Source organism: Coregonus clupeaformis, chromosome 1 (genome assembly GCF_020615455.1).
Source record: "Coregonus clupeaformis isolate EN_2021a chromosome 1, ASM2061545v1, whole genome shotgun sequence".
Taxonomy (NCBI): domain Eukaryota; kingdom Metazoa; phylum Chordata; class Actinopteri; order Salmoniformes; family Salmonidae; genus Coregonus; species Coregonus clupeaformis.
This window is the reverse complement of record NC_059192.1, coordinates 58,415,257-58,438,398: the sequence shown is the minus strand read 5'-3', so window position 1 is coordinate 58,438,398 and position 23,142 is coordinate 58,415,257. Positions and strand designations below refer to the sequence as shown.

At 42.5% G+C, this 23,142-nt stretch overlaps 1 protein-coding gene across 1 annotated transcript in view; it reads right to left on the bottom strand.

Moving 5' to 3' along the window:
• Window positions 1-23,142, bottom strand: part of LOC121571160 (trithorax group protein osa-like) — a 49,742-nt gene that overhangs the window by 7,837 nt on the left and 18,763 nt on the right. Inside the window, 1 exon segment of the mRNA XM_045222026.1 lies at window positions 3,598-3,752. Within this exon segment, the coding sequence (XP_045077961.1) occupies window positions 3,598-3,752 (155 nt within the window).

Below are 23,142 nucleotides of genomic sequence, written 5' to 3'. Positions count from 1 at the left end.
CCACAACCTCAAACAGTCACACTCCAAACTCCACTATGGCCAAGACCAAAGAGCTGTCAAAGGACACCAGAAACAAAATTGTAGACCTGCACCAGGCTGGGAAGACTGAATCTGCAATAGGTAAGCAGCTTGGTTTGAAGAAATCAACTGTGGGAGCAATTATTAGGAAATGGAAGACATACAAGACCACTGATAATCTCCCTCGATCTGGGGCTCCACGCAAGATCTCACCCCGTGGGGTCAAAATGATCACAAGAACGGTGAGCAAAAATCCCAGAACCACACGGGGGGACCTAGTGAATGACCTGCAGAGAGCTGGGACCAAAGTAACAAAGCCTACCATCAGTAACACACTACGCCGCCAGGGACTCAAATCCTGCAGTGCCAGACGTGTCCCCCTGCTTAAGCCAGTACATGTCCAGGCCCGTCTGAAGTTTGCTAGAGTGCATTTGGATGATCCAGACGAGGATAGGGAGAATGTCATATGGTCAGATGAAACCAAAATATAACTTTTTGGTAAAAACTCAACTCGTCGTGTTTGGAGGACAAAGAATGCTGAGTTGCATCCAAAGAACACCATACCTACTGTGAAGCATGGGGGTGGAAACATCATGCTTTGGGGCTGTTTTTCTGCAAAGGGACCAGGACGACTGATCCGTGTAAAGGAAATAATGAATGGGGCCATGTATCGTGAGATTTTGAGTGAAAACCTCCTTCCATCAGCAAGGGCATTGAAGATGAAACGTGGCTGGGTCTTTCAGCATGACAATGATCCCAAACACATTGCCCGGGCAACGAAGGAGTGGCTTCGTAAGAAGCATTTCAAGGTCCTGGAGTGGCCTAGCCAGTCTCCAGATCTCAACCCCATAGAAAATCTTTGGAGGGAGTTGAACGTCTGTGTTGCCCAGCGACAGCCCCAAAACATCACTGCTCTAGAGGAGATCTGCATGGAGGAATGGGCCAAAATACCAGCAACAGTGTGTGAAAATCTTGTGATGACTTACAGAAAACGTTTGACCTGTGTCATTGCCAACAAAGGGTATATAACAAAGTATTGAGAAACTTTTGTTATTGACCAAATACTTATTTTCCACCATAATTTGCAAATAAATTCATAAAAAATCCTACAATGTGATTTTCTGGATTTTCTTTCCTCATTTTGTCTGTCATAGTTGACGTGTACCTATGATGAAAATTACAGGCCTCTCTCATCTTTTTAAGTGGGAGAACATGCACAATTGGTGGCTGACTAAATACTTTTTTTCCCCACTGTAGTATGTCTTAATTTAATTAAAACCTTTAAAATCATTTATTTTGAATTTTTTATTCTCAAATTAAGAACAAAATCTATAATTTGTCGCAATAACTACTTTGATTAAGAATTATGATTCCTGACTTGAAATGACACAACGATATTTCCGTCCTGCTTCCATTACAATCTCTATTTGATTTCACATACATTTTCTCTAAGCTCTTTGTCAAGGATCCAGTTCTATGTTCCTTCCATACCATTGTCTTCAAAAGGGAGATGTTATCTAGGCCTCCTGTAGCTCAGTTGGTAGAGCATGGCACTTGCAACGCCAGGGTTGTGGGTTCGTTTCCAACGGTGGGCCAGTAAGAAAAATGTATGCACTCACTAACTGTAAGTCGCTCTGGATAAGAGCGTCTGCTAAATGACTAAAATGTAAAAAAAAATGGATGGACTCAACCCAATAGATGTTAACAGGAAAGTTTTTCAAAATTATGCGAGGAGAGTTTGTGTGGGGGTGGAGTGGTATCGGTACACCACTCTATTGTACAGATAAAAGCTGATATAATGCTAAAGACTCATTTGTATCAATTCACTCACTAACTCATGGTATCAAGTCCACAAACAGATGGTTAAACTTCTTACATTGTTCTGACATCAGAGGGAAAGATAACATGCTAGCATGCTAACCCTTTTGCCCACACAACACAGCATAGAGTGATAAGTCAGCACCAAAACATGATGAGAGCACGCTAGCATTGCTTTGAAATGAGTGAGTCATTGTAACATACAGATTCAGGCTCCTGTCAGGGAACTAACTTGGCTCATCTTTCTCAGGCGATGCATGCAGAGGCAGCAGCGTGTGTGTTTCAGTATGTATGATGAAAGTGTGTGAATTTGTGTGTATGAGAGGTGAAGTGTGTGTATGTGTAAATGTGAGTCAGCATGTGTGTGTATGAGTTTGTTTGTATTTGAGCCTGTGTGTTTGAGCCAACGTTAGTGGTTTGTTTGCATGTGAGTGTGGGGCCATTTCTCCTCTCGTGTGTGTGAAGTGCAACTTCTGCTGTCTCTGCTGACTCGTAGACAAAGGCGGGAGCTCTGTCAATATCTCTACACCCAGGCCAGGCAGCCTCGCTGTGTAATTTATGCGCAAACAATAGCTGTTTGGACAGAAAGGCCTTGGTGTGTGTGAGCAGGGGAGCGGCCAGGGTCCAGAGAGAAGCGTGTCAAAAGTGGTCAACAGAACCCGGGTCCTATTTTTCCTCTCACTTTCTCCTTCCTTCCCTCCATCCATCCAACCCTTTCTATTTTCCAATCTCACTCGCTCTCTCTGTGCATCACACCCAAATATATATTTTTTAATGGTTCAAAATGTCCTTTGCTGACAAAAGATATGTCAACAAACCGTGTTAACAAGAACACAGGCAATTTGATTATCACTGATTATTAGGGTTTTCAACACTGATAAACTGTAAGGTCAACATACACAATATATGGAAATTGTTTTGCTTTGTTAAAGACGCAATATGCAGAAATCGCTACGCTCTAATAGTTCACCTAATGTCAGTTTGTGACAAAACAAGCAGTCATTGTGTAGAGAATCATTGTACCATCTAAACCGCTGTGCAATATATTTTCTATAACAAAATTTGTATTTTCAGCTGTTTGAAGCTGGTGAACAAAACTGAAAGCAAAAGATGCAAAAACTTAACTTAAGAACGGGAAGCATAGAAATAGAGCACATGGAACAGATCTACTGCTTCTTAGACTTGCTTTCAATTATAATGATTTATAACTCACATGTGAATTTGGTTGATCGCCCAAAAAGTGACATATTGCAGCTTTAACAACCTTTTTGCACATTTAGTACTTTACATGAAGAGGGGAATATTTTATTTTGCACTGGTATATTGCAGATATAGCTAGCTCAGTATACTATGACATTCCTTTCTCATAACCAGCCTCTCTATTTAACAACCAGAGGAGAGGAGGAGCACACTGACACCCAATGACATGAAATCATAATGAAATCACTGGGAGAGCCAATATACTGTACTGCAATATCAGTTTTATGTTACAGAAAGAGAAGAGTGAGAGGAGGAGGGGTGAATAAGGGGGAAAATGAGGAGGAGAGGGGGAGGAGGAGGGGGGGGGCATGAAAAGAGCTACAGTTTGAATTGAGGGTATGCACATTGTTAAGGCTTATTCTTTTGTGGAAGCCCATGTAGTCTCAGTGTGTAGTGTGTAACGTGTGCCTGTATGTGTGTGTGTGTGTGTGTGTGTGTGTGCGTGTGTGTGCGTGCCAGCGCGTGAAAGAGTGGGCGTACGTGGGTAAGTGTGTGTTGTACCTTCTCATGGATCTCCTGTGTGGACTGGGCGTCACAGAAGGCGACAGTGGCCAGGTCTTTGAGGATAGGCATCTCGACTGTACAGTCACGTCCATCCAACAGGGCCACTAGGGGGCGAGGGTGCATGGGCCCATTCATGATCTGGGGCCGGATACCTACAAAGCGAGAGACAGAGCGAGAGAGAGAGGGAGAGAGGTGTTAATTATGAAGCCTCCCTAAAGCACACACAGCAGTTACAGTAGAGTACTGTAAGACACACGACACAGGAAACCTAATGAAAACCTCAAGGGTCAGAACATTGTCAACAATAAACCACATGGGAGTATAGATTGCCGTGTGTGGAGTCTCTTTTTAACAGGACAGAACCTTGTCAAAGACATTGGATGTGCGTATGCAATCTTCACACGCATGCACATGCACATACACAAGATATTTACTGTGAAGACTGACAGTTTGGTACAATGAATGCTCTAACTCAAACTGAACTGAGTGCTCTTCACTATCATCTCCCTCTAACCTGGTAAGACAGATCAATAACACACTCAACACTTCCTGAAATAACCAACACCTCTTCTGTGTCTCATGATGTGACTCCCGGTAACTCCAGACACCAGGGAACAAGGCCTTTCACCTTATGAGGTCACTCCCACCATATCACAACCCTGCAGGGGCAGTTTGTGTGTGTGTGTGTGTGTGTATGTATGCACACACACCTAAGCAATCACACACACACACTTGTCTTCTGTATCTGTTACAGTCTCATACTATAGACCACAATATCTCGACCTTCTCCACACACCTCATAATAACACCAATGAATCATCCCTGGAGCTTCAACGGTAACACACCAGTGAGCTACAGTACCTAGCCAACTCCAGAGATACAATTCAAGAAGAGACAGAGAGAGAAAAAGAGAAGAGTGACTGGACAGAATGGAACAAAAAAAAGGAAAGTGGGGAAGTTCACACCACTCCTCCATCGCTCCCTCGCTCCCTACTGCTGTTGTCATGGTGATTACAGGATTTGGGCAGGATTATGAAATATTTTATTTAGTGGCATCTGTGCTGCTGGGGAGCAGATCTGAGCTTTTCTCTCAGCACTCTGTCGCAAGAACTGTACCCTGTGCCCGTTGAATGAGAACACAAGATAGCATCAGGAATACAAAAGAGAATACATAGAAATGTGTCAGAATGTAACACCAAAATAATGTGCTTTACGATAACACTCTTTGGTTTTCCATTAGTTTTTAGCAATAACAAAACCCAGCTAACCACAACATCCTAAACTGAATCCAGCCTAATAAATGTATGAAATTTGTCTTGGTGGCAGGAACCAGGGAGGTTAAAATCATAAGGTGATGGTAGGGATAGCGCTGAATGAGAAACATATTTTCATACAGTACACCCTATAGAGCACCTATAGACATCCTGTATAATGTCACAGCTGTGACAGACAGCCAGTATCCACTGAGGTCACCACTAAGCCATGTGAGTGTGGAGGAGTTGGGAAAGGCTAGTGCATAGATTTGATCATGGGCTAGTGTCTCTGTGCCTCTCACTGTGTCAAATCAACTCTCACAGCCTTGTACATGAAGGAGCGCCGAGGAAGGAAATTGCCATGACAATATTGCTCTTTACAATTGAGTGAATAGGGCACCTACAGCATCAATATCCCTGGAAGAGTGGTCAATATAGCTATACATTGCACAGTTCAGGGACTATGCAGGGTGCTCTGAAGTAAAATACTGTTCCACAGACACACACCAGAGTCTCCTAATACCCCCCATTAACATAGCACAGATAAAAACAACCTCTTTCAAATACCCTATTAGCCGGGAGCAGAGGGTCTCTCTCTCTCTCTGTCTCACTGAGCTCTTAAGTACGGGCCATTCTACTGCCAATGTTTGTCTATGGAGATTGCATAGCTGTGTGCTCGATTGTATACACCTGTCAGCAACGGGTGTGGCTGAAATAGCCAAATCCACTGATTTGAAGGGGTGTCCATATATCTTTGGCCATGTAGTGTATTTGCTGCAGTGTGCAGGTCCTATAGGCCTAGTGGTTGAGAAGATATTTTCTCTCTTTCTCTGTATCTCTCTTCCCCTTACTTCCCTCTCTCTCTCTCTCTCTCTCTCTCTCTCTCTCTCTCTCACACACACACACACACACAGATAAGAGGCTGGCGGAAAACTGGCAACACTGTAGGAAGTGGTTTAATATACTTATGATTCATTATTACCTTGTGGCTAATAGACTTTCAGCACCCTAATAAGACCGAATAAGAAGCTGTGCTAAATACATGATAAATTGCTGGTTAATTAGCTACTAATGAGAGCCTAATGAGGACCTAATACCTGGTCAAAAATTCTGAAGAGCTTCTTAAAGCAGCCTGGGAGAAAACAACATGAGGCAAGTCACGCCTCCACCTTCTATGAAAGGCAAGTCACGCCTCCACCTTCTATGAAATGCAAGTCACATCACGTCAAATGTGCTACAGCTCCATACTGTACCAGTATGTTCTTAATGCCATAATGCAATACTAATGTATGCATACATGTTCTGGATAATCTGAAAATAGAGTGAAGATGAACAGATACGCACACACACATGTGCAAAAACTCACCAGCACACACACACACACACACTGCTCACAGGCACGCACACACAGTTGGAGTGGATTCATCCAGTCCAGCTGCTCTTGTTGGCTAGCTCTGTTCCCCATGGGATCCCACATCATTACAGAACTGATATGTCCTCTGGGATCTCATAACCACAGCTGGTCCAGGACCAGTGCTTATGCAACCCACGTGGTTCTATGAACCACACTCATGTGATAAGTAACATTGCCAGAGACACCAAGACTTGTGTTAGCTACCCAAGCAGTGATTCTCAACCAATTTGCTACCAGGAACAGACAGCTAATAGGGTCTGACTCTCTCCCTTGAGGATTACTGAAATGAAAACTAGCTCAGGAGATCTACATTTGTGCCAGCTAACATCCCAAGGATCGGGTGCAAGGCCGTACCCAGGGCAAACTGTGAAGTTCCTAGTTGTGGGTCCTGATATCCGCCGCCAGGAACCTGTGCATTCCGGGAACCAAACATGAAGTTACAGTTGTGTGTCCAATCAAATCCACCACCACAGCTGGTCCTGGATCAGCACTTACAGACTTATAATCCAGCCTGGCAATGTGTCTCACCCTCCTCTGTGCTAAATGCACTGGTCTGTTTAGCACCATGGGAATTTGGCAGACTAGCCTGAGCCCCACCCAACACCTGTGTCATAGGAAACCAGTGCAGGGGTAAACACTAGTCAAAACAGGGTGGAGAGCCTACACAGTAGACAAGATATTAGGCTCATTTTGAGGGAGAAAATATTAAATGAGCCCTTTGTTTTAGTGGATAAAGATGCCACTGTAACTTTTGAAGCCACCAAGTTGATACACTTCATAGTTAATAGATAATCATTTACTACACCCTGAGCTACGTAAATACAGGAGATACTATTTGGCCTATGGTCTATGTGCTTAAGTGGAAACAAATGTAGACAATTTTACTCTATTTCCTCTGCATTATTATCAAAGAACACTAACACAACCAATAGATGACGTTGCTCTGAGACTCACAAGGAAGTGTGTCACCACCATGCAGTGTGGTTGTGATACTGCTCCCGAGATGAGCTTGAGATTGACACCAGGCCAGTATGAACGAAGCTGTCAGAGAGCAGAGAGACATGAGCATCCATCCACAGATAAAGCCCAGATGTTCTGCCACTAAAAACCTTTTTGGATTCTGACAAAATAAATAGAAAAAAACATTCATAGAAATGTGCTTTTCCCTCAGAGAATACGATGGGGTGTCTAGTTCCCAGTTGGAAGCCTGATCATAGTTCTTATTCTCCGCTGCCAGAGGATGAGTCACAGATGAGAATAATTTCCTAAAGAGAGCAAAACAATTGAGAAACAATCCCTCATTTTAATTTTCTCATCAGTTTCTCTTCCGTTTCTCTTGGAACTTGAGTTGTATTTCATTAGTAGCGGCCATACTATTGTATGCCGTCATTTGTAAGCTAACTCACTTTGTACCCTTCTTTAAGTACCCTTCAAATAACAGAATGAGTGATATGCTGTGATATTTCTGTGTGCCTCATTTCACATTTACTTTAAAAGACTAACGGTCAGCTGTTAGTACAAGTTTCCTGACAGAAGACCCAGCTTTGAGGTAGAAATGGACCACCTTGAGACACCAAAGACTGTCTCACATACCCGATACGTTGTTGTTTACATGCTGCATAGTTCCAGTAACAATGTCCTATCTGGAAACAAACAGTTTAGCATACTTGCTAATAGAACAGTGAGATAGTTTGACTAATTAAGGGAGTGTTGCACTCCCCCTGTTCTCCGATCAGGTTTTCCGCAACAGATTATGGGTAGAAATGTGCACGATTATTCAAATATCTGACCGGACGTTAGTATTCGAATACCTGTGTGAGTATTCATTTTTGCAAGACAAATACATTAAAGGCTTTTTCTAAATTAAATTAAAATATCCATGTGACATTGTTGGATACAAGAATATACCATGACATTTCAAATTATACATTTTATAAAACAACAAACTTTTCAATTGCGTTTTTATGACATGCGCCCCATAAAAAGACAGGTAGCCAACCGGTAGCCTTTACCTGTGTAGCTTGTTGTTTATGTTGGCCAATCAAATCGGCAAAGAGGCTCAATGTGTAGCTAGTGGAGAGTTAGTTCACTAATGCAACGCAAGATGGAATTAAATTATGGAATAAAAAGTTAGCAAAATGAGAAGGAGTAGGCTACAATGAGCAACCAACAGGTAGGCTGTTGTTTTATCTGAATAATTGAGTAGAAAGCGCAGCATGTGGCCTCAAATAGCCTAGCTAGCTAGCTAACTGGCTACTCTAGTCAAGACAGACACTGTTATATGGGATGATAAATAACATTGTGGCTGCTACAAGTTAGCTAGTCTTGTCTGTAGCCGAGTTGCCTCTCTCTCCATCCGTCTGCTCGCTCCCATCTGATCATACACCGGCACCTCCACAGCTGCATCAATAGAGCGCCAGCCTCTCTCCCTAGAACAGCAGTGCTCAGGTTAAAAACGTAAGTAAAAAAAAATATATATATTTTTATAACTAATATACAAAAAATACATGTATTTCGAATACCCTGATATCCGCCAACAATGTATGATTCTATTCGAATAGTACAATTCTTTCAAACCACCATCCCTAATTATGGGAATAGCTGTCTCTTTCAATCTAAACCACCCCCTGGCTTTCATCATCCATCCACTCTCATTCTGCCTTTCTCTAATTCTCTTTCATGGATAAGTGTGAGAAAGATGACAAAACACAGCCCCAATGGCTAAAGTATGTGTGTGATACGTTCAATACATCTACCCTGGCCTCTAGTTACCAGCCCGTTGAACGATAAAACTGAGAAAACAAAAGGAAGTGAGGAGGATTTTCCATGGCGCGGTGATGTCAGGGCTATGCCGCTGTGCTGTCGCCAAGCTCAGAATGGGGTTTTATAGAATCTGCTCTCTTTCCTAATGTAGATAAAGAGCCAAGAGGGGCTCAATGGCTTAGGACCAACAGCTGGTTCTTGTTACCTAGCAACTCCCTAGCTGAGGCCACGGTTACAGGTTGGCTCAGAGTGGGGGTCTCACTCTCCTGACTCAATATGGCAACCAGTGGTGAGACAGACATCTTCACTCAAACTAACAGGCCTCCAAAACTGGCACACCGAAAGAAAGAGAGGTTCTGACTCCAACTAAGAAAACAACAAACGAGAGGTATGTGAATGTGTTATGTCTTTGTGTATCAATATATTCCAGGAGCATGAATAAGTGTAACGTGTGTCTATGGCTGGTCAGTAGCCAAAAGCAGCATGGTTTAAGTCCTGCTGCAGAGACAGTACGTGGATGGGTAGTGACATGGCAGCGTTTCTCTCTGGAGTTTCCTCTCATTTCTACTGGAGCTCTGCCAGAGCACTGGAACATTGCACTGCCTCAGAGGGCCAGCTCCCAATCCACATGCATCAAATAAAAAAAGCACACACACAATACACATGGACACACAGAGGCACACACATATGCACACACACATGCATGCATGTATGCATTCATGTACACACAAAACACAGCCTCCCGGTGCCCCTCCTCTAACCCCCTATATAGAATAAATAAGGAAAAGGTCAGGACTCACTATTGTACAGCATGAATCAGCACGGGGTCAGAACATGAGCTACGGTACATACTGTGTGTGTATATGCTTGTGTGTGAGCAAGAGAGAGAGAGAAAGAGAGAGCAAGAGGGTAAAGAGCATATCATCTTCTTTTGTTGGCAGGTTTTTCCCTTCCAGACCCTATCTGGACCATATCGGCGCCCTGCCCCCTCTCACACTTCCCAGCACACCCTATCCCCCCTGTAGACACACAAAGCCCCTGCTTGTCCTCCCTCTGCCTGCCATCCTTCCCCACTCATCACCACCCTGCTGCCCCTGCCCTGTTACCAGCCCCACCAACCAACCACTCCCCTGCCAAAAGAAAGAGAGGGCAGAAAGGGGGGCCAGAGAAAGAAAGGGAGAAGAGATACAGGGAAATAAGAGCGAGTGGAGGAGCTGGAGAGGGGGAGAACGAATGAGATATAACGAGACCATGATAGAGAGAGGGAGAAAGACGTGAAAGAAGGTCCTTCTTCCTAAATGGCAGCCTTTGTGCTTCCTCAGCGAGGCTCCCTTTCTAGAACACAGTTGGGGGCCAGAGACAAAAGCAGGCGACTAGTGGACAGCACACTTCAGCTCCCATTCAACCACACTGGCATTCTTTACACAGGGAACTACCACACATGGACCGTATATACACCACAGGGAGGAAAAAACACACACACACAGCACTGCCTGCCATGTAGACACAGACTCTCTGGGATTTATTGTGGTAATAACTACATACTGTTTACAAAGGAGCTAAACACTGTATAAGATCATGCACCCCACAAACACAGACATCACTCACTCATACTACTGGTAACACGCACAACCATTCTTCAATGACCACCCCCCAACACTCCCGACACCCAATTACAACCCCCCCTCGATCTTCTCTGTTCACTCACTCGCTTTCCTACCCTTTGATTTACATGGTTCACTGGTTTCAAGCCAAGTGGAGAGACAGATGCACACACACACACACACACACTATTTCATGACACACTTCATTGCAGACAAATTGAGGTTCAATTGCCTCAAGCCTTTACAGACCCCCCTCTACACACATGCTCCCATACATGACACCCCACACAGGTACACTTACACATGCGCGCACACAACACACATACACACACACACACACACACACACACACACACACACACACACACACAGAGAGAACAACCAACAGGAAACATGCTTCTTGCCTGGGAAATGCGGTCTCCACATTCTTCAGATTAAGAGAGGCACATGGCAGTGGCAGAAGGAAATAAAAAAAAGAGAAGTGGGCAGGGGGGATTCTCCGAGTGTGTCCTGAGGGTATCCCCTCCGCCGCCTCCTCTCTTTTACCCCCTCCCTCCTCTCCTCCTTTTCCCTCTCTCCTTTCTTCTTGCTCAGTCTCTATCTGTCAGTCGTTGTCCAAAAGCACCTTTCACCTTCCCCTCAGCTGTTCCATCCTTGCGAGCCTTGTGGGGGGTGACAGGAGCAGTAGGGGGTTCAGGGCAGGGGGGTCAGGTTGGTTGGATTATGAATAGTCTCGGACTGAGAAGAAGCGTCACTTATTTTACCTCCGGGGCATAAACCGCTCTTTTCCAGTCAGCATCCGCCAGCAATCTCCTCTCTTCTCCTCTCGTGGATCGCAAATATCTTCTGTCTCCGTCTTTGTCTTTGTCTTTCTCTCTCTCTCTCCCTCCCACCCTACTGCACGCTCCGTTCTGGCTATTTAGATCGCAGGCTTTCTCCACCAGCCTTTGTGTGAGGCCGAGAGCGAGAAAGAAAGAAAGGAAGAAAGAAAAGACAGAGCAAACCAGAGAGCCTCAGCTACGCAGGGAAAAAAAGAGGAAAATGAAAAGAAAGAAAATCCCTAAACGAGTTCCAGTCAAAACGAGTGGTGCGGCGCTCCTGGTGCGGACGACTCACTCTTCCGTTCGCTCTGCTTGCACTCAACACATTTTCCTCCCCTCTTTTTTCCCCCTTCCCCCTTCCCCCTTTCCCCCACTCTCCCTTTCGCTCAGTTTTATTATTTGTGATCTGGCCTTCACTGCATTTTAAGACCGCCAGCCCCCTTTTTTCCACTTTCCCTCTCCCTCCTTTTCACACTCTGTTATTTCCCTCCTGCTTCCCCCTTCTTCACAAAACATCCCATTTATTTTCACACCCAATCACTGAAGTACACATATGGTGTGTTCTTCTCTGAAACCTGCATTGTCCACCTAATGTCTAATGGATCAACAAAAGATTGCAGTAAAATATCAACATCATCACCTGCCAACATTAAGTGAAACAGACACACAAGGGCAAATAAACAGAAATACACAAATGTGTGTGCATGCATACACAAAAAAAAACAAGGAAGAAAAGAATGAGACTGCGGTTAAGGATTACTAAAGGGTTACGTCGACAAAGAACTGGAAATCAGGAAAAACTAGAAATATCACTGGCATGTTTTCGAGCATATTCCCAGGAAAGTAACCTCTCCTACAATCAGCTGCATGTTGTCCCTTAAATGATCACAACCTCGCATGGTTTGGTGGCTTGTGTCACCAAGTTTGTCATGACAATACATTGACGTACACAACCATAGGACATGCACACCTACATACAAACGTGCCCACACACATGCATGCACACGCACACAGTTAACCCTTTTCTGAACCCACTCCTCCAGTGGTCTTGGTGGCAGTGACAGCAGTGAAGGATTAATGAATTCTCAGCCAAACTCAGTCAGACAAAACCAGGTCAGAGACACAGAGGGAGAGTATAGAGCTGAGCTTCCCCTGCTAGAATGCACACACTGTAGAGCAGGGGTCGGCAACGGGCCAAAACCGGGTGAGGGGGATTTTAGTTTTGGTCAAAAACAAACAAAAATTCACCAGGAATTCAGCTAAAAATGAGTTTGATGTAGGAAATCTGTTCCCAAGTATTCCCACAAATAAAAAAGGAGATGTGATCGTGTCTCAATGTAATCAAGGTAAGAAATGATTGTTATTTTCAAATACAATAATTTCATACCTTGATTACATTGAGGCACAATGTAATCAAGGTATTAAACACACTTGCACTCTGTAACAGTCTAATTAGCCTCAGTGCTGTTCTAAACCCCAAAAAAGGACTAACAGATTGTTTACTTCTAGGGCTAGTAGTCTGAAGGAGTACATTTAAGCCACAGATGGAGCTCACTGACAAAATGCCCTACAACAGGACTTAACAGGATTTATAAATACAGGTTAACAAGTCTGCCTTCAATTAGAGGTTATTCTACAACCACAACACAACCTTCTAGGAACAAACACAAACACCACTTCAGTGTGCGAGAATGGAAAACCATTAATTGACATTAATGTTAGAAATGGCATCTATGCCTAACATATCAATGACAAAGATAGTTTGATTAGGAAGCTTGTTTTCAATGACTTCCTTAACCAAACCCGATCTATAGAGTATACAAAATATTAAGAACACCTGCTCTTTCCATAATATAGACTGACGAGGTGAAAGCTATGATCCCTTATTGATGTCACTTGTAAATCCACTTCAATCTGTGTAGATGAAGGGGAGGAGACCAGTTAAATAATGATTTTTAAGCTTTGAAACAATTGAGACATGGATGGTGCATGTGTGCCATTCAGAGGGTGAATGGGCAAGACACAAAATGTAAGTGCCTTTGAACGGGGTATGGTAGTCCTTGCCAGGCACACCGGTTTGTGTCAAGAACTGCAACGCTGCTGGGTTTTTCACGCTCAACAGTTTCACAGTTTCCCGTGTGTATCAAGAATGGTCCACCACCCAAAGGACATCCAGCCAACTTGACACAATTGTGGGAAGCATTAGAGTTAACATGGGCCAGCATCCCTGTGGAACGCTTTTGACACCTTGTAGAGGCTGTTCTAAGGGTAAAAGGGGGTGCAACTCAATATTAGGAAGGTGTCCCTAATGTTTGGTATACTCAGTGTACATCCACCAATGTGTTAGCCTAGTAGAAGACATGTTCTGCATATTGTCGCTAATTGATGCTAACGCATCGGTTTTGTGAGGGATATATATATATATATAGAGAGAGAGAGAGAGAGACAGAGAGACAGAGGAGGATGGCACAGCAGCAGGTGGACTCCAGATGTTGTGTCTTGAGGGGAGGGTGTCTCAGCTCTGGAGCTCCTCTTTTCTCATTATGCTCTCTCCATCACTCTCTTCTGTGTGACATGAGCCATCTGGCCTGGTAACACAGTGAGCAAGAGAGAGGAGGGAGAGAAAAGCTCCCCTATACCCTCCTCCTATACACTGTCTACAGAGAAACGCACAAAGACACACATACAGTAAGTGAAAAGTTATGCACACACGCATGCATGCAAGTACACGAACGCATGCAAGTACACGCACAGGCATGCACACACACACACACACACACAGCTGGGCTCTGTTCCAGCTGAAGGCAGAAAGCTCTTTGGGGAGATGTCAGCTCACAACACCAGGGATGGAGTTACAGGACAACACACACCATTTACACACACACAGCTGGAATAGATAAAGGAGGTGTAGCGAAGCTTGCTTATCAGTGCTGATGTTGTCTTGCCGGAGACCTGATGATAGTGTCCGACTCAGCACTAGAGCCTTAATGAGCTAACACATTCATGTGCTGCTGGTGTGTGCGGAATTAAATCCCAGGTGAGGTCGTTTCAGCGAAATCCCTCACATAAGGTTTAGAAGTTGGATAAGACTTGATAGCGAAATATTAAAAATGTACAAAGCCATTAGATCTAGACACACCAGATCGCATAACTCCTTTTGTCAGGTAGATACCTCAAGGTATAAAAGCAACATAAAAGACAGGATAGAATAGGGACAGAGAATAAGGGACGTGTCGAGGTGGAGAGCAAGAATCATAACCTTGAAGGGCTACTCCCTTACAGCTACTACTCTACAGCCACACAGAAAATGAGATTCCCCTTCCAAGATGGCCTCCCTCTGGTAAAACACAGTCAGCCAGCGTAGTGAGCATTTCTCCCCTGCAAAGCCTCTATATTCCCATATATTCTCAACTGGAGAAAACAAGGTTAGTGCAGCCACTTCTGCTCAGAAATTTAATAGCCATGAAGTTTTCATTTTCTCTGGATGAATTATTCAATGTGACTTCCTGCTTGGCAGAGAGATAAAGAGTAAAAGAGAGGGAGAAGAGAGAGTGTGAAAGAGGGAGGAGGAGTGGAGGGGTCGGATAGGGCTTCAAATGTCTCATTTATTTTCTTTCATTTCATTCCCCTTTAATTTTCATTTTCGTACTCCAACTCTCTCTCTCACACTGTCTGTCCTCAGCCGTCCTCACTCTTTCTCAGCTACAGTGAGGGAAAAATGTATTTGATACCCTGCTGATTTTGTACGTTTGCCCACTGACAAAGACATGATCAGTCTATAATTTTAATGGTAGGTTTATTTGAACAGTGAGAGACAGAATAACAACAAAAAAATCCAGAAAAACGCATGTCAAAAATGTTATAAATTGATTTGCATTTTAATGAGGGAAATAGGTATTTGACCCCTCTCAATCAGAAAGATTTCTGGCTCCCAGGTGTCTTTTATACAGGTAACGAGCTGAGATTAGGAGCACACTCTTAAAGGGAGTGCTCCTAATCTCAGTTTGTTACCTGTATAAAAGACACCTGTCCACAGAAGCAATCAATCAATCAGATTCCAAACTCTCCACCATGGCCAAGACCAAAGAGCTCTCCAAGGATGTCAGGGACAAGATTGTAGACCTACACAAGGCTGGAATGGGCAACAAGACCATCGCCAAGCAGCTTGGTGAGAAGGTGACAACAGTTGGTGCGATTATTCGCAAATGGAAGAAACACAAAATAACTGTCAATCTCCCTTGGCCTGGGGCTCCATGCAAGATCTCACCTCGTGGAGTTGCAATGATCATTAGAACGGTGAAGAATCAGCCCAGAACTACACGGGAGGATCTTGTCAATGATCTCAAGGCAGCTGGGACCATAGTCACCAAGAAAACAATTGGTAACACACTACGCCGTGAAGGACTGAAATCCTGCAGCGCCCGCAAGGTCCCTCTGCTCAAGAAAGCACATATACAGGCCCGTCTGAAGTTTGCCAATGAACATCTGAATGATTCAGAGGAGAGAACTGGGTGAAAGTGTTGTGGTCAGATGAGACCAAAATGGAGCTCTTTGGCATCAACTCAATTCGCCGTGTTTGGAGGAGGAGGAATGCTGCCTATGACCCCAAGAACACCTTCCCCACCGTCAAACATGGAGGTGGAAACATTATGCTTTGGGGGTGTTTTTCTGCTAAGGGGACAGGACAACTTCACCGCATCAAAGGGACGATGGACAGGGCCATGTACCGTCAAATCTTGGGTGAGAACCTCCTTCCCTCAGCCAGGGCATTGAAAATGGGTCGTGGATGGGTATTCCAGCATGACAATGACCCAAAACACACAGCCAAGGCAACAAAGCAGTGGCTCAAGAAGAAGCACATTAAGGTCCTGGAGTGGCCTAGCCAGTCTCCAGACCTTAATCCCATAGAAAATCTGTGGAGGGAGCTGAGATGTGTGCAAACCTGGTGGCCAACTACAAGAAACGTCTGACCTCTGTGATTGCCAACAAGGGTTTTGCCACCAAGTACTAAGTCATGTTTGGCAGAGGGGTCAAATACTTATTTCCCTCATTAAAATGCAAATAAATTTGGAACATTTTAGACGTGTTTTCCTGGATGTTGTTGTTCTTATTCTGTCTCTCACTGTTCAAATAAACCTACCATTAAAATTATAGACTGATCATGTCTTTGTCAGTGGGCAAACGTACAAAATCAGCAGGGGATCAAATACTTTTTTCCCTCACTGTAACTACGGCCCTTTCTACTGCATGTAGAATTTGGAAATGAGGGATTATAATCTCTTTATTCATTTCTATGGGATTACTAAACCATTGGGTGTGTACCGTATTCTCCCATCCCTCCCCCTTTCCTCACCGTTTCACAAATGGCATCTGGGAATTTCCACTCATCTAATCTTTCACTCTCTGGTCAGGGTTTGATCCCTCCACCCTCTCCTCTCTTTTTTCTTCATCTGCACGACTCAAAACCACAACCACAGTCATCATGAATGAATGTGCTGAGCTGAGTATGGAGAAGCAATATGGAGAAATGTCTCTCATTCTGATGTTTTTTCTGTTACTTTTTTCTCTCCTTGGAAATTAATTTGGACAGTTTATGTTCCATATTCTACAGAAAGATAGAATGAGGGAGTGAGAATGTAATCCTAGTGTGAGGCAGAGTTATAGTAGGTAGATCGAGAGATTGACTTTATATTACCAGTAGACCATTAGTGATAAGAAAAAAAAAGAAAAAAAGAAACATCTGCTTGGGAATACTCTACTTTCCTACTGATCAAACTTCACACTCGCCACCTTTCAATGACCCCTTTTTTCTCCTCAAACTCCTATACACGTATGCTCAATAGTACTCAATAAAGTATATTTCAAGAATGCAAGCAGCCCTACTGTTTGAAGGACAAAATGAATACCCGTCTTTTTTTTAATTTATTATAATTATTAAATTTTTTAGGGGGTAGATCAGCTTTAATATTGTAGATAGATTGTAACTTCCATCAATGTAATTGTCTGCATCACTTCCAATCCCCATATGTTTTTTTTTTCTCTTGCATATATACAGTGGGGAGAACAAGTATTTGATACACTGCCGATTTTGCAGGTTTTCCTACTTACAAAGCATGTAGAGGTCTGTAATTTTTATCATAGGTACACTTCAACTGTGAGAGACGGAATCTAAAACAAAAATCCAGAAAATCACAATGTATGATTTTTAAGTAATTAATTTGCATTTTATTGCATGACATAAGTATTTGATACATCAGAAAAGCAGAACTTAATATTTGGTACAGAAACCTTTGTTTGCAATTACAGAGATCATACTTTTCCTGTAGGTCTTGACCAGGTTTGCACACACTGCAGCAGGGATTTTGGCCCACTCCTCCATACAGACCTTCTCCAGATCCTTCAGGTTTCGGGGCTGTCGCTGGGCAATACGGACTTTCAGCTCCCTCCAAAGATTTTCTATTGGGTTCAGGTCTGGAGACTGGCTAGACTGTACCTATGATAAAAATTACAGACCTCTACATGCTTTGTAAGTAGGAAAATCTGCAAAATCGGCAGTGTATCAAATACTTGTTCTCCCCACTGTATATAAACCCCAGTCGTACTTTATCAAATGCCTTTTCGAAGTCTGCTATGAAAAGTAGGATGGCTTCCCAGATATTTCATAGTGTTCTATCGTTTCCAGTACTTACCTTATATTATCTCCAATGTATCGCTCATGTAAAAAACCTGTCTGATTAGAATGAATAATGTCCGACAATACCTTTTAAATTCTATGTGCTATACATTTTGCTAGAATTTTTGCATCACAACACTGAAGTGTAAGGGGACACCAATTTTTTAAATGGACTGAATCTTTATATTTTCCACTTGTATCCTGTTTCAGTAATAATGAAATCAGACCTTCTTCTTGAGTGTCTGATAATCTACCATTTACATAGGAGTGGTTAAAACATGCTAATAACGGTCCTCTGAGTATATCAAAAAAGGTTTGGTATACAGTGGGGAAAAAAGTATTTAGTCAGCCACCAATTGTGCAAGTTCTCCCACTTAAAAAGATGAGAGAGGCCTGTAATTTTCATCATAGGTACACGTCAACTATGACAGACAAAATGAGAGAAAAAAATCCATTTTTAATTAATTTATTTGCAAATTATGGTGGAAAATAGGTCTTTGGTCAATAACAAAAGTTTCTCAATACTTTGTTATATACCCTTTGCTGGCAATGACACAGGTCAAACGTTTTCTGTAAGTCTTCACAAGGTTTTCACACACTGTTGCTGGTATTTTGGCCCATTCCTCTATGCAGATCTCCTCTAGAGCAGTGATGTTTTGGGGCTGTCGCTGGGCAACACAGACTTTCAACTCCCTCCAAAGACTTTCTATGGGGTTGAGATCTGGAGACTGGCTAGGCCACTCCAGGACCTTGAATTGCTTCTTACGAAGCCACTCCTTCGTTGCCCGAGCGGTGTGTTTGGGATCATTGTCATGCTGAAAGACCCAGCCACGTTTCATCTTCAATGCCCTTGCTGATGGAAGGAGGTTTTCACTCAAAATCTCACGATACATGGCCCCATTCATTCTTTCCTTTACACGGATCAGTCGTCCTGGTCCCTTTGCAGAAAAACAGCCCCAAAGCATGATGTTTCCACCCCCATGCTTCACAGTAGGTATGGTGTTCTTTGGATGCAACTCAGCATTCTTTGTCCTCCAAACACGACGAGTTGAGTTTTCACCAAAAAGTTATATTTTGGTTTCATCTGACCATATGACATTCTCCCAATCCTCTTCTGGATCATCCAAATGCACTCTAGCAAACTTCAGACGGGCCTGGACATGTACTGGCTTAAGCAGGGGGACACGTCTGGCACTGCAGGATTTGAGTCCCTGGCGGCGTAGTGTGTTACTGATGGTAGGCTTTGTTACTTTGGTCCCAGCTCTCTGCAGGTCATTCACTAGGTCCCCCCGTGTGGTTCTGGGATTTTTGCTCACCGTTCTTGTGATCATTTTGACCCACGGGGTGAGATCTTGCGTGGAGCCCCAGATCGAGGGAGATTATCAGTGGTCTTGTATGTCTTCCATTTCCTAATAATTGCTCCCACAGTTGATTTCTTCAAACCAAGCTGCTTACCTATTGCAGATTCAGTCTTCCCAGCCTGGTGCAGGTCTACAATTTTGTTTCTGGTGTCCTTTGACAGCTCTTTGGTCTTGGCCATAGTGGAGTTTGGAGTGTGACTGTTTGAGGTTGTGGACAGGTGTCTTTTATACTGATAACAAGTTCAAACAGGTGCCATTAATACAGGTAATGAGTGGAGGACAGAGGAGCCCCTCAAAGAAGAAGTTACTGGTCTGTGAGAGCCAGAAATCTTGCTTGTTTGTAGGTGACCAAATACTTATTTTCCACCATAATTTGCAAATAATTTCATTAAAAATCCTACAATGTGATTTTCTGGGTTTTTTTTCCTCAATTTGTCTGTAATAGTTGACTTGTACCTATGATGAAAATTACAGGCCTCTCTCATCTTTTTAAGTGGGAGAACTTGCACAATTGGTGGCTGACTAAATACTTTTTTTCCCCACTGTACCTCGACTGGTATGCCATTCAACCCTGGAGTTTTCCCAGACTTAAAGTCTTTAATTGCATTCAGATGTTCCTCCTCTGTAATTTCACCTTCACATGAGTCTTTCTGTATGGCTGTTAATTTTACATTATCAATAGAAAAAAAATCTCTACAATTTGTTTCAGTTAGAGGAGATGGAGGCGACTGAAATGAAAACATATGTGTTACTTTGTTTCCTCCTTCAAAATATAATTTGGTGAATCATAGGTGACTCCGTCATTTGTAACCAGTTTTTGGTAGCATTCCTATGTTGAAGATTAAAAAAGAATTTGGTGCATTTTACCCCATATTCCATCCAGTTTGCTTTATTTTTATAATATATTACACTTGATCTTTCTTGAATAAGTTTCTCCATTTCTTTTCGTTTTTCTTCTAATTTATTCTGAGCCTCTGTTACAGTTTTATCTATCTGTTCTGTTAGACTTTCTATTTCCTTTGTTAGTATGGATTCTTTTGACCTAAATTGCTTTTGTTTTCGAGATGAGTACTGAATTGCATGGCCTCTAAAGGCACATTTAAAGGTGTCCCATACAATAAGGGGATTTGCTGTACCTATGTTATGTCGGAAAAAATCAGTTATAAATTCCTCTGTCCTAGTTAAAAACAAGTTATCATCCAATAGGCTTTGATTAAATTTCCAATATCCTCACCCACGTGGAAATTCAGTAAGAGTAATGTATATGCCAATTATATGATGGTCCGACTGCATTCTGTCCCCTATCAACACTTTTTAAACTTTTGGTGCCAACGAGAATGACATAAGAAAGAAGTCAAGACGACTAGCTTGATTGAGTCTCCGCCATGTATATCTCACTAGATCAGGATATTTAAGCTTCCATATATCTACTAGTTCTAATGTATCCATGACATTCATGATTTCCTTAAGAGCATGAGGGTGATTGTTTGTAGTGTGATTTCCTTTACGGTCCATTGAGCTATTTAAAACGGTATTATAATCTCCCACCATAATAATAGAGTCTTGAATTGCTTGCAAGGTCGATAATTTATTATATATATTTTCAAAGAAGTGTGGATCATCATTATTTGGTCCGTAAAGGTTAATGAGCCATATTTGTTTATGGTCCAATAACATATTTAAAATAATCCATCTACCTTGCGTATCTGTTTGGACAATTTGCACATTCGGATCGAAATTACTGTTAATTAATATCATCACCCCTTTTGAGTTTCTTAGTCCATGGGAGAAGCATATTTTGCCCCCCCCATTCCTTTTTCCACGCAACTTCATCTAGAATTGTTGAATGGGTTACCTGTAAACAATAGATATTATTATTTTATACCAGTCTTTAACATTACAAGCCAGGTGAATAGAGGGAATGCTGTACCTGTTGGTTCCAAGTAGACACAACTCGACATGACTGTCTGAAGTAATTTACAATGTGTACACACTTTCTAGAACCTATTCATGGCGCCATGTACCCAAAGCTGTGTCATCGGTGCGATGTCAGGCACTTGTCTCTCAGAGGAACAAAAGGTTATCCCACTCAGTGTTTGTACAGACAGTGGCAAGTCAAATTTAAGGACTTTCAATTACTTTTTCAAGCACTAATATTTATTTTCAAGGACCATCAATTTGTAATAGTTCCTATTATGCAATTGTTTCTAGTTGCCACCAGATGTCAGTATATCACAACAACCTCATGAAAAAGAAAACGTACTATTCATCACTACCTTACAAGTTCTACTCAATAATACATGTTTCAATACTTATTTACTAAATACATGAGTGGTAAGTCAGTACTGATGATGTTGACTGATTTCCTTATATAAACTGTAACTCATTAAACTCTTTGAAATTGTTGCATGTCGCGTTTATATTTTTGTTCAATGTACATGATGATATTAAATTGTCTTCATATTTAAATTGTCTTTATATTTTACAAAATGTTACCACAGGCTGTCCCAACACATAATGACATGTAAGTGAATTCTGACAGTGTAAACGGCCCTTAGTTGACTCAAAAATATTGTATTCTACAACTATTTGAAGAGAAGCTATTCATGTGTTTGATAAGATTAAAGATTCTCTCAGGGGACACTATTTACATTTTAGGGGACACCACATGGGTCCCGGACCCCAAGTTTGGGTACCACTGTACTACTAACCTCTCTCCCTGCTTGCTTCATTGCGCCCTCTCTATGTGCATCTCCTTTGCCTCCTTCATTGTGGCCTGACTCACCACTGTCTGTCTCACTACTCCCTATAAAGAAAATGTATTTTGTTATGAGAACTTACAGTAGCCCATCTTTTGATATATAGCTAGCTTAATTTCAGTCAACTGCTCCTGCTGAGGTCTGGCTCCATTCAACGTTACCTTCTAACTTCATCCTTCTAGCTAGCTAGTTATAGATAGCTACCTGGCTAATAGCAAGAGCCCTTGAGCTACCTAGCTAGCTAAAGATCTGATGGAAATATCAGCTAATATTTACTAGTTGTACACTCATTTTCCGAGAGTCAGGAGTTTTTTGTTTGGGGGATGTCTGTTGAAACTGCATTTAAGAAATTCCCACTGTCAGCAGCGTCTCTCTGCTACTTAACACTGTAGGTCTAGGCTAAGGTAGTTTCACCTCTCGGCCTATGTCGTGGGCGAGTTTCCCATTGGGCAGAGTGGTGAATGAATATATATATTTTTTTTTTGTCATTTAGCAGATGCTCTTATCCAGAGGGACTTACAGTTAGTGAGTGCATACATTTTTTTCATACTGTAGCTCAGTTAGTAGAGCATGGCGTTTGCAACGCCAGGGTAGTTGGTTCATTTCCCACGGGGGACCAGTATGAAAAAAACATGTATGCACGCTCTGGATAAGAGCGTCTGCTAAATGACTAAAATGTTTAAAATGTAGACGCGATTAGAACTCTGATCAAGAAGCCTTCCAAGCGTTGATCAATGATGGGAACGCAATAAAAAGTGGTTCAATCTACACACAATACCCTAGAATGACAAAGTGAAAACAAGTTTTTAGACATTTTTGCAAAATACCTTATTTACATAAGTATTCAGACCCTTTACTATGAGACTCGAAATCTAGCTCAGGTGCATCCTGTTT